This window comes from Puma concolor, chromosome A2 (genome assembly GCF_028749965.1).
Source record: "Puma concolor isolate L17-30 chromosome A2, mPumCon1.1.hap2, whole genome shotgun sequence".
NCBI classification, from domain to species: Eukaryota; Metazoa; Chordata; class Mammalia; order Carnivora; family Felidae; genus Puma; species Puma concolor.
Window position 1 is genome coordinate 43235678 of NC_141668.1, and position 13266 is coordinate 43248943.

General features: G+C 39.3%; 1 protein-coding gene across 2 annotated transcripts in view; it reads left to right on the forward strand.

Annotated features, from left to right (window-relative positions):
- MATCAP2 (microtubule associated tyrosine carboxypeptidase 2) overlaps nt 1–13266 on the forward strand; it is a 76315-nt gene that overhangs the window by 6916 nt on the left and 56133 nt on the right. The window contains exon 3 of one of the 2 annotated variants that reach the window (XM_086692647.1): nt 69–138. In XM_086692647.1, coding sequence (XP_086548773.1) covers nt 69–138 — 70 coding nt within the window. Of the gene's footprint in view, nt 1–68; nt 139–9177; nt 9508–13266 lie in introns of those variants that run through there. The other variant, XM_086692644.1, reaches the window with a different exon arrangement.

Sequence of the window (13266 nt, forward strand, 5' to 3'; positions counted from 1 at the left end):
ACATATTCACACACATTCTGATTTCATTCACAAATGATACAATGATGTAAATATTCTTATTTTTACAGGGAGAGAAAAGGCCAAGGTCTAACCACAAGGCAGTGGCAAGAAGGATTAAAGTCAAGTTCTCTACTTCAGGTTATCTGGCTGAAGGGCCACTTCTTTTACGCATTTATTATAATGAAGAAATAAGAACAATCAAAGGATGTTATACATGTTACTGGAAAGGGCTGTTTTAGTTGTTACGAACCCTGCTATTAATGGCCCCTAGCATCACATTTTAATGGTTCTTAGTATCAGGTTTTTTTTCTTTTCTAATTTAATTAATGAAAATGTTTCATATTCCAAAGTGAGGGAAAACAAATTGTGCTTTCTGAACATATTGTTTTTAAAACCCAGTGGAACTACAGACATATTTTCTTCACTCAATAGATTATTCTCAAAATTTACACAGCTTTAATCTCCTTTTTTACTTTTCCAAGTGGTGAATAAGGATATGAAAAGAATTAATATCTAAAGGACTATAGCAAATCTTTCATTAAGAGGAAGAAGTCTTTTATGTACTTATCACATTATAATTTATATATTGATAATTTTACATTTCCATACCTAGACTTTTTAAGTTATATTCAGAGAACCAATATTTAAATTTTTAAATGGTTTATATTAAAGAAAAGCAGTTATTAAATATTACAAAGTAGCAGAAGCCAATGCTTCTTAAACATCAAAATCTCTCTATTGAACATCAAAAATTAAATTTGATACGAGGAGATTCATTGTACTCCATTGATGTCTGTCCTGAACTTCTTTACCTCCCAAACACTTCAAAATTTCTCTTCGCATACTACTTTTAGACTATGATTCTTCTACTCTTTCATTAATTCACAAATTGACACATTTGGGCATTTGTGACATCCACCTTCACTTCCCACTTCCCCGCTTCTTGCAGTTGGACCCCATCCTGGTCTTCCTCGGCACCATTCATGCCTGACATGTAATAGGCCCTCAAGAAATGTTTGCTGATGAACCTTCAGTGATTACAGTCTCCTACACCCTACCTCACCGTTCCTCAGACCTTCCAACTATACTGATGTCCTCTTCTCCTCTGCTCATCTATCCCATGTATGGCCACACATGGATGTTAATCAACACTTGGAAGTGCTCCATCTCTAAGATTTCAAACCCCAAAGCTGGCCTCCTGATTGTACTCTTGAATCTTTACCTCTTCTCTACTGCTGCTCACTCTTGCTAACCCTGCAAGCCCTCCTAACCCAGCCTTCAGTCCATTCTCCTTTTCCAACTTTTGGTCACATTTAAAATGTTACAGCTCATGCTTTGTATTGGCCCTGACCTTCCACCTTGCCCTTTTCTATGAAGCCCCCTGCTCAGTAGTTTTGCTTAATCAATTCTTAAAAGGAGGCTTAGTGAAAAGGGAGTTTTAAAAAAAGATAAGAGCTGGCAGGGATCACCTAATTCAGCCCCTTAAAATAGTACATGAGGAAACAAGAAGATTGTGACTAGTCTAAGATTTCTAGAACGTATTATTGGCCCTTTCCAGGTCTCTCCCCCAAACATCGCCTAGCCCCCTTTGTGTTTTATCTGTTCCCTACCCAGCCAGTCCCCAAGGGGAACCATTTCAATACCATTTTCCTTGGGCCCTTGTCCTTCTTGCTGCATCTAATTTGCCAATTTCTAACCTTCTATTTTTTTCTATTATTCTTGGCTTGCTGAGCATTGAGCCAGTTCCATTTCAAATCTATCCCAAGTAACTGGATGTTTCATGTTCTCAAAATTCTTTCATTCTTATCCACTTGAATACCTATCAAATTTTCTATCGGTTTCCCATGCCACTCTTTTAACTCTGCAAAAGAGTTTACTACTCACTTTGCTTAATGTTTAGAGCCAAGGAAAGTGCTCAAAAAATAGAAAATTCTCACTCACTTGCTGTTTCCTGAACATAACCCTACTCTGCTACATCCCTTGTTTCTCACCTTGATCCTGCTACTGAAATGCTCCCACAATACCTTTGGATATCTATATGAGGCCAGCTGAATATCATGTCTTCTAAGATTCCCCACCCAGCCGACAGTGAGGTCATTTTCTACAGTGGTACTCAATTTGCACCACTTTATTTTGATACAATTTCAGACTTAAAGTTTCAAAAGTTTTATACATTTACACATAGAAAAAAGTAGAAGAATTCCAGGATGCCTTTCAACTAGATTCTTAATATATTAAAATTTTACTACATTTGCTTTATTCTCATTCCCTCTCTTTCTCTCTCCCTCTCTCTGTACATGCACACATACACATACACCCACACACATATTTACATATATACATACATAATCTGAAGTATTTAGGGGTAAAAGGGCATCATGTCTGCCAGCTAATCTTAAACAGGTCAGAAAAAACACTTGTATACACACATATATACAGATATTGTTGTATAGTTATGTATATATTACTCTGTGTGTATATGTGTATATACGTATATTTGGAAAAAAGAAACAAAAACAGAAAACCTTTGTTGGATCCCTTCCTCTGCTCCACAACTAGATGACTAAGAACTCTAAATTCTAGCTTGAGGTCTCCTATCTGCCTACACACACTCCTTTGGTAATTTCATCAGTCCCATTGATTTAAAATGCTGCCCCTATACTGATCGCTCCCAGATTTATTTCTTTAGCATAAGCTCTTCCCTGAGCTCTGAGCTCTAATATCCAACCACCTATTTGCAATCTTGACTTGGACTTCTAACTGGCATATTAAATTTAACCAAAATAGAATTCCCCACTAAACCTGTTTTTTCCCTAATTTTCTTCATTTCCATACATGATACTACTATCCACTCAGTTGCTCAAGCCAAAAACCTAGGAGTCACATTCAATTCCTCCTTCCTCTCCTCCCCACAAAGTCAGCCTGCGGATCAACTCTTCTATGTGCTGGGTCTCCTACTTCTTTCCCTTTTTACAGCTTTCATTTCCACTCTAAGTCACCAGCACCCTCATTTGGCCCACTATAAGTCTCCTATCTTGTTTTCTCACTTCCATTCTCAACCTCTTATCCATTGTCCTCAGAACAATCAGTGCAATCTTTAAAAACAAATAAGCCATATTATGTCACTGCCCTGTTTAAAATGAACCAGTGGCTTCTGATTGCACTTAGAATAAAGTCCAAATTCCTTATGCTGGCCCCTGCCTACTTCTGGGATCTTTTCTTCTAACGCTTTCCCCCAGCTCGCTGGACTCCAGTCATGCTGACCTTCATGTAGTTCCAGGATCATGGCAAGATCATTGCCATCTCAGGGCTTTTGCATTTACAATTCCTTCCATTTAGAATGCTTGTCTCTCCCACCCACCTCACCCCACCCCTGCCAAATTTACTATGGCTGACTCTTCTCCTTCAGATCTCAGCTCAAAAGTCTTTTCCTCAAGAGGTTTTTCCTGACACCCCCCTTACAAGTCACCATCTAGCATACTTTCCTGATTTACTGTACTTCATAGCACCTATCTGTATCTGTAATCACACATTTGTTAATTTGATTCTTGTTTGTTTCTCCCACTATAACATATGTTCCTAGAGAACCGAGACTCTTACCACAGCACCCTTGATGTATGTGCTCAAAGACTGGCTGATGTATGTACATCATGTTCACATATGTATGTATGCACTATGAGTAAGTTCTCTCAGGGTAGGTACTGTGTTCTTTTCATCATCTTTTTGCCTTGTATATAGGAGACACTTAAATATCTGTGAAAGGATTAAACTAATGCACATCTTGTTTTTTTCAAAATATAATTAAGATAGGCAATTTTTTTTGTCTGTTTAAAAAATATCCCTCCTCCCCCAATCACTAACAACAAAACATCCTATCAAAATAATCAGTGTTTCTCAGGATTTTTCTGCTCTTCTATGTTCATTGAGGTGAAAAGGAAGAGGAGGTTTCACAGAGCATTCTTTGATTTGTCTCCCACTTAAGGCTTTTCATTCTCCTGAAAAAGACATACTGAAAACATTCCATTCTCTCAAAACAGACATTCTGAAAGTAATCAAGTGCCACTCAAAAAATTTTTGTTTGTTTGTTTTATTTGTTTTTGAGAGAGAGAGAGAGAGAGAGAGAGAGAGAGCAAGCATGGGAGGGACAGAGAGATAGGGAGACACAGAATCTGAAGCAGGCTCCAGGCTCCAAGCTGACAGCGGAGAATCTGGCGCGGGGCTTGAACTCACAAACCGTGAGATTATGACCTGAGCCGAAGTCGACTGCTTAACCGACTGAGCCACCCAGGCACCCCCCCCCCCCAAATTTTTTTTAGAGTCACAGAAACTATTTGTTGGATTTTTTTTTCCTTTTATGAGTCAAGGAACATTATTTACAGCTTGCCCTGAGGCTTCTGTTAATGTTTGTTAAGGATGGGGTGTTGCAATTAGAGACGCTCTGTTCTATAAAAGCAGACTGCTGCAGAATAACTTTCCTCAACTGCTATATTTTCAGTGACACAGAATGTTATAAATTGTTTCCAATAGGGGCGCCTGGGTGGCGCAGTCGGTTAAGCGTCCGACTTCAGCCAGGTCACGATCTCGCGGTCCGTGAGTTCGAGCCCCGCGTCAGGCTCTGGGCTGATGGCTCGGAGCCTGGAGCCTGTTTCCGATTCTGTGTCTCCCTCTCTCTCTGCCCCTCCCCCGTTCATGCTCTGTCTCTCTCTGTCCCAAAAATAAATAAAAACGTTGAAAAAAAATTTTTTTAATTGTTTCCAATAAACAGGAAGGAAAGGGGCACCTGGGTGGCTTAGTCAGTTAAGTGTCAGACTTGGGCTCAGGTCGTGAACTCAAGCCCAGCATCCGGGTTTGTGCTAACAGCTCAGAGCCTGGAGCCTGCTTCAGATTCTGTGTCTCCCTCTCTTTGCCCCTCCCTGGCTCATGCTCTGTCTTTATCTCTGGCTCTCTCTCTCTCAAAAATAAATAAACATAAAGAAAACAATTTTTAAACAGGAATAAAAGTCAAAAGTATTTTCTACAAGCTTCTCTTCCCCCCCTTTTTGAAGTCTCCTCTATAATTTAAGTGAGGGGCACCTGGGTGACTCAATCAGTGAAACGTCCAACTTTGGCTCAGGTCATGATCTCACAGTTCCTGAGTTCAAGCCTTGCATTGGGCTCTGCCCTGACAGTGCAAAGCCTGCTTCAAACCTTCTATCCTCTCTTCTTTCCTCCCTCTCCCTTTGCCCCTCCCCCACTTGTGCTGTCTCACTCTCTCTCTCTTTTTAAAAAATTAAAAATAAAATTTAAGTGAATACATGTGATTTGAATGTTCTAATTTATTTTAGCTACTGAGATAACTTTTTAAGAAATTAAACCTTTTCTCAGTTTCAAGCATAATATATACTTGATCAGCTCTCACCAAAATGAACCTTTCCTGTAGAAGATGAAATAGAGTTGTCTTTCCACTAGCATTTGCAATACTTATTAATTAGCAGCTTTCTCCAGTTGTCCCCATCTCTCTTTTCCTTTTTCTTGGTCTTTACTACACAGCTCCACCATTCAAGGTAAATGATCAAATGTATTCTAAGTCTCTAAAAAGGAAGGTATTGATCTTTTTTCTAAAACCAAAACAAAAATGATCCTCTCTTATTACAGAGATATTTTGGCTGACTTTTTTTATTCAGTAACTCCATCGATTATGAATAGTTTACTCTGTAGCATGTACATGGATATACAGATTAACATTTGAGTTAAATAAAAGTTACTATTAAATAAGAAAAATATAAGCTTTTTCCATAACAAAAATCTTAGCACACACAAAAGAATAATATTTCTATCAAAATTGCTATTTTTCCATCATTTCCATATCTAAGACCTGAATGGAAGTCATCATTAAAGATAGTGATCAAAATGATCCACAATATAATATTGGTAGTGTATGTAAAAATGACTATAAACGTAAAAATGAAGAATAATGTTATGGTAGGATAACTACAATGACATCCTTGGCTAACATTGGAAAACCTTAGTTTAGTCAAACTTTATAAAGAGGGGAAGTGTATCCTTAAATATAAGTTATTAAAGGCAGTTTTAATAAATTATTAACTTTATTTTGCAGTCAGTGCTTTGAAAATGTAGTAACTGATAATCACATCAATCCTTTTGTCTCAATATTAACGGTTTATATAGAAACGGATATAAAGAAAGTTTCTCAGAAAGATGGAATTGTTCATTGTTCTGTCGGATATGTAAAAACAATGCTGACTCAAAAGCAGCCAAGTGGACAGCTGCAGATGCTGTACCCAATGGAAATACTAAGCAGGCATAGCACAAATCAATAATTAACAAAGCAGATGCACAAAGCTTGATGAGGATGAATAATTGCATAGGCAGGAATGGTAAAAGAAGCTGATAACAGTACTAGTTTTGTAAGAAATTAGATAAACTCTTTGTATTCACAAATTTGTTAGCAAGAGGACTTCAATGCCTAATGGTACACAAAGAGTATCTTTTCAGAATGGTTTGATTAAATTGATATGCACCTTTAATAACAGTTATCACTAAAAGTATTTAGAAATCAAAATTACCCACAAGAAAATATTGGTAGGGTGAACATAAAAATAATTTTAAAAGTAAAGAATGAAATAATGTAGGTGCGCAAACTACAGGAGCATCATCAAATTTTTTATTTGGGGAATGCTTAAGTTCAATGGAATGTTGAAGAGGGAGGTATACATTTAGTGTACATCCTTTTCTAACTTTAGTTTGTGTGTGTGTGTGTGTGTGTGTGTGTGTGTGTGTGTGTGTGTGTAAACCCTTTCCTAACTAGTCAGTAAGTTTCTTGAGGATAAGTATCATGTTTTATAATGTAGTCTAAAAGCACTAAGCTCAATGCTTTATGTATAAATAAATACCTGTAGAATGAATAAAATAACATATCTTGATTTCTTCAAAATGTAATGGATATGGACAATATGATTAAGCATGCTTTAGTAAAAGCATTCAGAGTAAATTCTTTACGTAGATGCTGAATATGTGACTTGGAAACATCTTTTAGGAGTCTTTATGTTTCTGAGAAATTAGTTCTTAAATTGCAGTGACTTTAATAGATACATTTTATAGCAAACTTGAAAAGCATGTGTCAGAGTTTTAGGTACATAAGGAATTCAGGTTTTTAAGGTTCATTTATAGGCTTTTTCCTTGGGACATATGTTGAAAGAATAACTGCCCTTGTGAATGCAAGGAGTCATTGCTCAAAACTGTTTCAAGTGCTTTAAACTGAAGATTAATTCTTTTTTTTTTTTTAATGTTTAGTTATTTTTGAGGGCGGGGGGTGGGGGGTAGAGGCACAGAGAGAGGGAGAGAAAGAATCCCAAATAGGCTCTGCACTGTCAGCATAGAACCCAATGTGGGGCTTGGTCTAACAACCTGTGAAATCTTGACCTGAGCCAAAATCAAGAGTCAGTCACTTAACCAACTGACCCACCCAGGCACCCCTGAAAATGTATTCTTTATCCAGATGCCTGTTTTATATCATTCTATTTTCTTTGAGTTATCATTGAAAATACATACTTTCTATTATCTACTTATTCATTGATTCACAGATATTTATTGAGTATCTATTGTGTACCAGGTACTATTCTAGATGCCAGGAATATAGCAGTGAGGTAGCAAAAATCACTGTATTTATGGAAATTTTATTCTAGGGGTGGAGACAGACAATGGAGATAAATCAGTAAACTATGCAATAAGTTAGTGTTTGGTACTAAAGGGAAAAAATATAGCAGAGAAGTACGGAAGAAAATCTGAGAAGGAAGTGGGATTTTAAATTGAGTGGCAGGAAAGGCCTCACCGAGAAGTGACATTTGGATTAAGTCCTGAAGGAGGTGAAGGAGCTAGTCCTTTGGCTGCTTGGGGAAAGAGCATTCCAGGCAGGGGAAATCCCAAGTTACATAAGTGTTGAGGTGAAAGAGTGTTTGGCATAGTTGAGAAATATCAAGGAGGTCAGCGTGTCTGGACAAGACCAAGGCAGAGTGTGGTGGGACATGAGATCAAAGAGATGACGGACGGCTAGGTCATAAAGGACCTCATAGGAAAGAAAGGAAGCCATTGAAGTGTTTTGCACAGAGTGGTGACATCTGACTTTTTAACAGGACCACACTGGCCACTGAAGAGGGCAAGGGTGGAAATAACAGAGATCATTTATAGTTATGGCTATAATCCAACAAGAGATGGTGGTGGCTTGAACCAGAATGGTGGCAGGGGTTATAATGAGAAATGACTGGATTCCAGATATATTTTGAAGATAGTATTCACAGGATTTTCAGACAATATAATGTGAGGTTATCTACTACTTGTGATAGTTCAAATGTCCACTGTTCACTCCTAATTGCTAAAAAAGATACAAATTCTCACACGTTCTCTGTTATTTCTAGATTATGATGTTAACATAACTTTTCTTTTGTTCCTGGGTTTGAAAACACATGTCAGCTACTTGTGTCCTGTCTCAACCTTGAGAAAGGGTGAAGAGAAAATGTGGCTCAGAAATTTGAAAGTGCCAACACTATCCTGTGAGCTCCTCCTAGACTGTAAGCTCTGTAAGACCTATGTCATTTACCTTATGTCCTCCAGGCCTGCCTCAGAACCTTGCACACATCAGGCTCTCAAAAAATGTCGAATGGTATACTCTCTACATTTCCCAAGGAATAACAAAGCGAAGGACAACATCCAGCCGTATCAATTGCACAATCATAAATTAAAATTTGTATTTTTAGTATTAAGGACATTATTCTGGGATATTCAACTTGGAAATACTGAACACCGTTCAATCTAAAGTTGTTTTAGCTTTTCCGAACCTTTTAACTAAAGGGCGGAGAAGACTGGCTTTGCAATACACAGCTGGGCTGTCATATTACACCGCCTCTTAGTTGTGAAGCTACCGCAGCATTAAGCCCTCCTGAACAGGGCACAAACGTCTTCTCTACAAGAATAATCAGACACAATGCACGTACACCAGCAGCCAAAGAACCAAGTCTGTCCTGGGGCTTAGCCCACAAATCTCCGGGGCCACGGGCCTGCGCAGTGCTCGCCGGGCGTTGTAGTTTCCTTCCCTCCTCTTTCTTCCTGCGAACTCGGCCGCCGTTGCGCCAGCGCCCCAAGTGGCGGGCAGGCTCTGTGAAGCGCAGCGTACGCCGCGGCGCGGAGCGTTTCCTAGCAACGGGGGAGCGGCAACGTCACGGCGGTGGGTTCTTAGCGCAGCTGCCCCTTGTAGAGCCGCTGTGTGTACCTTCCAGCACCTGCGGTCTGCAGGGAGCGCTTCTCACAGCCTGGTGCGCACGTCTTCGTCGGTCCTTGTCCGCTTTATCCTGCCCCAGGACGCGGAGAGCAGCCTGCCGCCGCGACCCCTCCTCTGAGGTCCCGGCCCGAGGCTAGAGGCAGTCCGGCCGGTTCTCGCCGGCCCTCGCCCCCGGCGCCAGCCAGCCGCCCGCGGCCTCGGCGGGACGATGCTGGAGTCCATTCGCGTGACGGGTGAGTGCCCGGAAGGGCTGGCCCCTGGGCTGGCGGTGGCGGGCAGTGTCCTCCCGGCTCCTGGCGACGGGTGTGAGGCGACTCGGGGCCCCAGTCGCCCCGGAGGCCGAGGAAACGGCTTGAGTGGGCTCCGCGCGCGGCCGGGGCGCTCAACCCCGGCGCCCGGAACAAGTGCGTGGCGCGCAGGAGGTGCTCAGGAAAATTCGTGGAGGGAAGACAGAAAAACGGTCCCTTTTCCTTTTGTCGCTTGTTATCAGTAAGCACGTGCCATGGAATCTAGGGAAGTGAATCATAATCGACAGATTACTCATCCTACAAATGTGCGCTGTAAATAAGCCATTTCAAAGCATATTAGCTATGTAGTTAGGCATTATAGTGTACTGGCGTCTAATTTTCTAGAATGTTCAGAAAAATCAGAGCTAAGCAAAAGAACACATTCCAGTATATGAGTATTTATAGTGTTTATTTCTCTCTGTTTTTTTTTTTTTTCCTGTGCTTTTATTTTTAAGTCAGAACGTTTTGGGTTAATACTATTAATAGGTCACTTTATGGCATGTATGATTCTAAGCAGAAGAAATGGGTGTTCAGACCCCAGGTCAGAAAATTTACTTGCCTTTTATATTATTTAAAAAATAGGTATTGATGTTAATCATTTAAATACTAGCTTACGTATTAGAAGAGTTCCCTAGGACATTATTCTGCCTTTAATTCTCTGTAACATTTCTGCCAGACAGGGTTTTTGGTAGTCCAGTATCATGACGAACAACAGTAAAGGGAAATGCTTAATCTGCAAACTAGTGTCAAGGCCAGAATTTTTTAGTTTCAGGCACTGCAGTACCAAACAGACTATTTTTAAATTCTAAAGTTTTAGAGTTTAGACTAGTTTTTAAATTCTAAAACTGAATTCTTTTCCAGTGAAAATACTTGTGGTCTTAATTTTATGCTGTTTTATTTCATGATTCATGTTATAAAATATGGAGCTGATTTTGTACTTTATCTCATTGTTATTTGTGTTGACAGGAAGCAACTTAAATTGGCATTAGTTTTTTAAATGTAATTTGATGCAGATACTATTTTTTCACCTTAAAATACAGTGAAAAATTTGAAAGTTACTTAAAAATACCATACCTTCTTTTTGGGAGCAGGTACTAGATACCCTCCCTCGCCCACACACCCAGTTGTGACAACCAAAAATGCCACCAGACATTGTCAAGTGTTCCCTGGAGGGCAAAATTACCCCCCCTTTCCCATTGAAAATCACTGCCTTGCAGAAAAATACAGTTTGATTTTGTCAAAGTGAGGGTTATTAGATACTGATTTAGAAATAATATCAATTATGATAATTTCCCCAAAGCAAAACAATCATTGTAGAGAGAGAATACCATTATATTAGTATTAGAAAGTGGGTATTCAGTCAGAATACCACTTAGATCCAACTAAGTGGATCTCCTGCTTTTCACTATGCAGAGTTGGAAGTTTGAGGAGAGATACTTTAAGAAATAGTAGACTGATTCCTCTTGCCTCAACTCCCTTTCTGTGATTTAGTGGCAGAAATCAATCCAACTGTACGTGTTGCATACCCTGAGATAGATTATTCTGCAGTGAGTTTCTGTAGTTCAGTAAGAATTAAAACAGCCATTTGAGAAGTAGAGCATCAAATTTACAGCCCCTTTAGAAATAATTGACTGGGTTATTTTTCAAAATAGTTTTTTTTAATTTTTTTAAAGCTTATTTATTTTGAGAGAGAGTGCACAAGTGGGGAAGGGGCAGAGAGAGAGAGAGAGAGAGAGAGAGAGAGAATCCCAAACAGGCTGCACACCACCAGTGCAGAGCTCAACGCAGGGATCGAACTCACAAATTGCAAGATCATGACCTGAGCCAAAATCTGACGCTTAACTAACTGAGTTACTCAGGTGCCTCTCAAAATAGTTTTTATATGGTACCTGACTAGTTAAAACAATAGTTCCAGAACCCTAATGCAAACATTTTCACTAACATACCAGAAAGCCCAACTGAGACAACTAGAAACTTTATGAAGAGAATGTAGCTGAAAACATGACCCCTTTTTCCCTTGCTGTCCTCTCAGTACTTATTGATACCTAAGAAGCCATCTTCTTCTGGTGTTTTTTAATCTCAGGATGGAAGCAATTACTTAAATATTTCTGAAATCGCTTCCTCTGTGATATCTTACTCACTTTTGACTTACTAGTCATGACTTAATATAATTAAATATAACATTCTGATAGAGCTGCTGACTGGAGGAACAAAATAAGAAAGCTGTGTATGCTGTTTGAAATGGAATCAAATCAGAAAAGGGTTTTTTTTGCCTACTTTCAGCTTTTTAAAGATAGTTTATTGTACTAAAGCCACTAAAATGTCGATTCTAGAATATAGAAGTAATTACTGTTAAATTTACCTTGGAAATCCAAATTTAATGATTCTAAATATTTTCCCATTTACATTATTCCATGGAGTATTTCTGTAGGAGCTGAATATAATATTGAATTTAATAACAATGCCGATAGTTAACACAGGCTGCTTACTACAGGTTGGCACTGTTCTTAGTACTTCATAGATATTACCATTTTCAATCTTCGCACGAATACTGTGAAATATGTATTATTATCCCATTTACAGAAATGGAAACTACAGCACAAAGAAGTTCACTTGGTCAAGGTCACAACTAATAAGCAGACAAGATTCAAACTGGAGAAGCTCCATTCCAAAGCCCATGTTTTCAACCAGTAGGAAAGGCAGAACACTATTACAGTGACTATATGTTGATTTAAGCCACAGAGTTCAACATGAAGATCTCATTTAACATCAGTGGTGCATTATCTGATAGTTGAGTCAAGATGTTTTTAAGCTATTATCACAGGCAAATCTGTAAATAATTATTGCCTGGAAAGATTGTATTTCACTTGACTATAAAATTGTTTTCAAAGTGGAAGACATCTAGCCCATTCAGTGAGTGACAGGAAACTGTAAGAAGCCTTATAAGAGTATGTTAATATATGATTTCCTACTGCCCATATTTTGTATGGTATAAAAGAAGTGATTGAGTCATCTGGAAATGAAGCTCCTTTCTTTTTTTTTTTTTTTTTATTTATTTTTTTTTTATAAATTTTTTTTTTCAACGTTTTTATTTATTTATGGGACAGACAGAGACAGAGCATGAACGGGGGAGGGGCAGAGAGAGAGGGAGACACAGAATCGGAAACAGGCTCCAGGCTCCGAGCCATCAGCCCAGAGCCTGACGCGGGGCTCGAACTCACGGACCGTGAGATCGTGACCTGGCTGAAGTCGGACGCTTAACCGACTGCGCCACCCAGGCGCCCCGAAGCTCCTTTCTAACAAAAGTGAGTGTTTAAAAATACTGGAGACAAAAGTTTTCTTAAGGCCAGTGTTTGGCCATCTGATATGGATACACTTAGGCGCATAGCTCCTGTTTGTCCTATAGCATTAGGCACCTGCCATTAAAACTTTTCCACAGGGGTGCCTGGGTGGCTCAGTCAGTTAAGCGTCCAACTTCGGCTCAGGTCATGATCCCGCAGTCTGTGGGTTCGAGCCCTGTGTCAGGCTCTGTGCTGACAGCTCAGAGCCTGGAGCCTGTTTCAGATTCTGTGTCTCCCTCTTTCTCTGACCCTCCCCTGTTCATGCTCTCTCTCTGTGTCTCAAAAATAAATAAACGTTAAAAAAAAATTTTTTTTTTTAAAACTTGTCTTCCACATCACTGGTTGTTTCATTTTTTTCATGTGA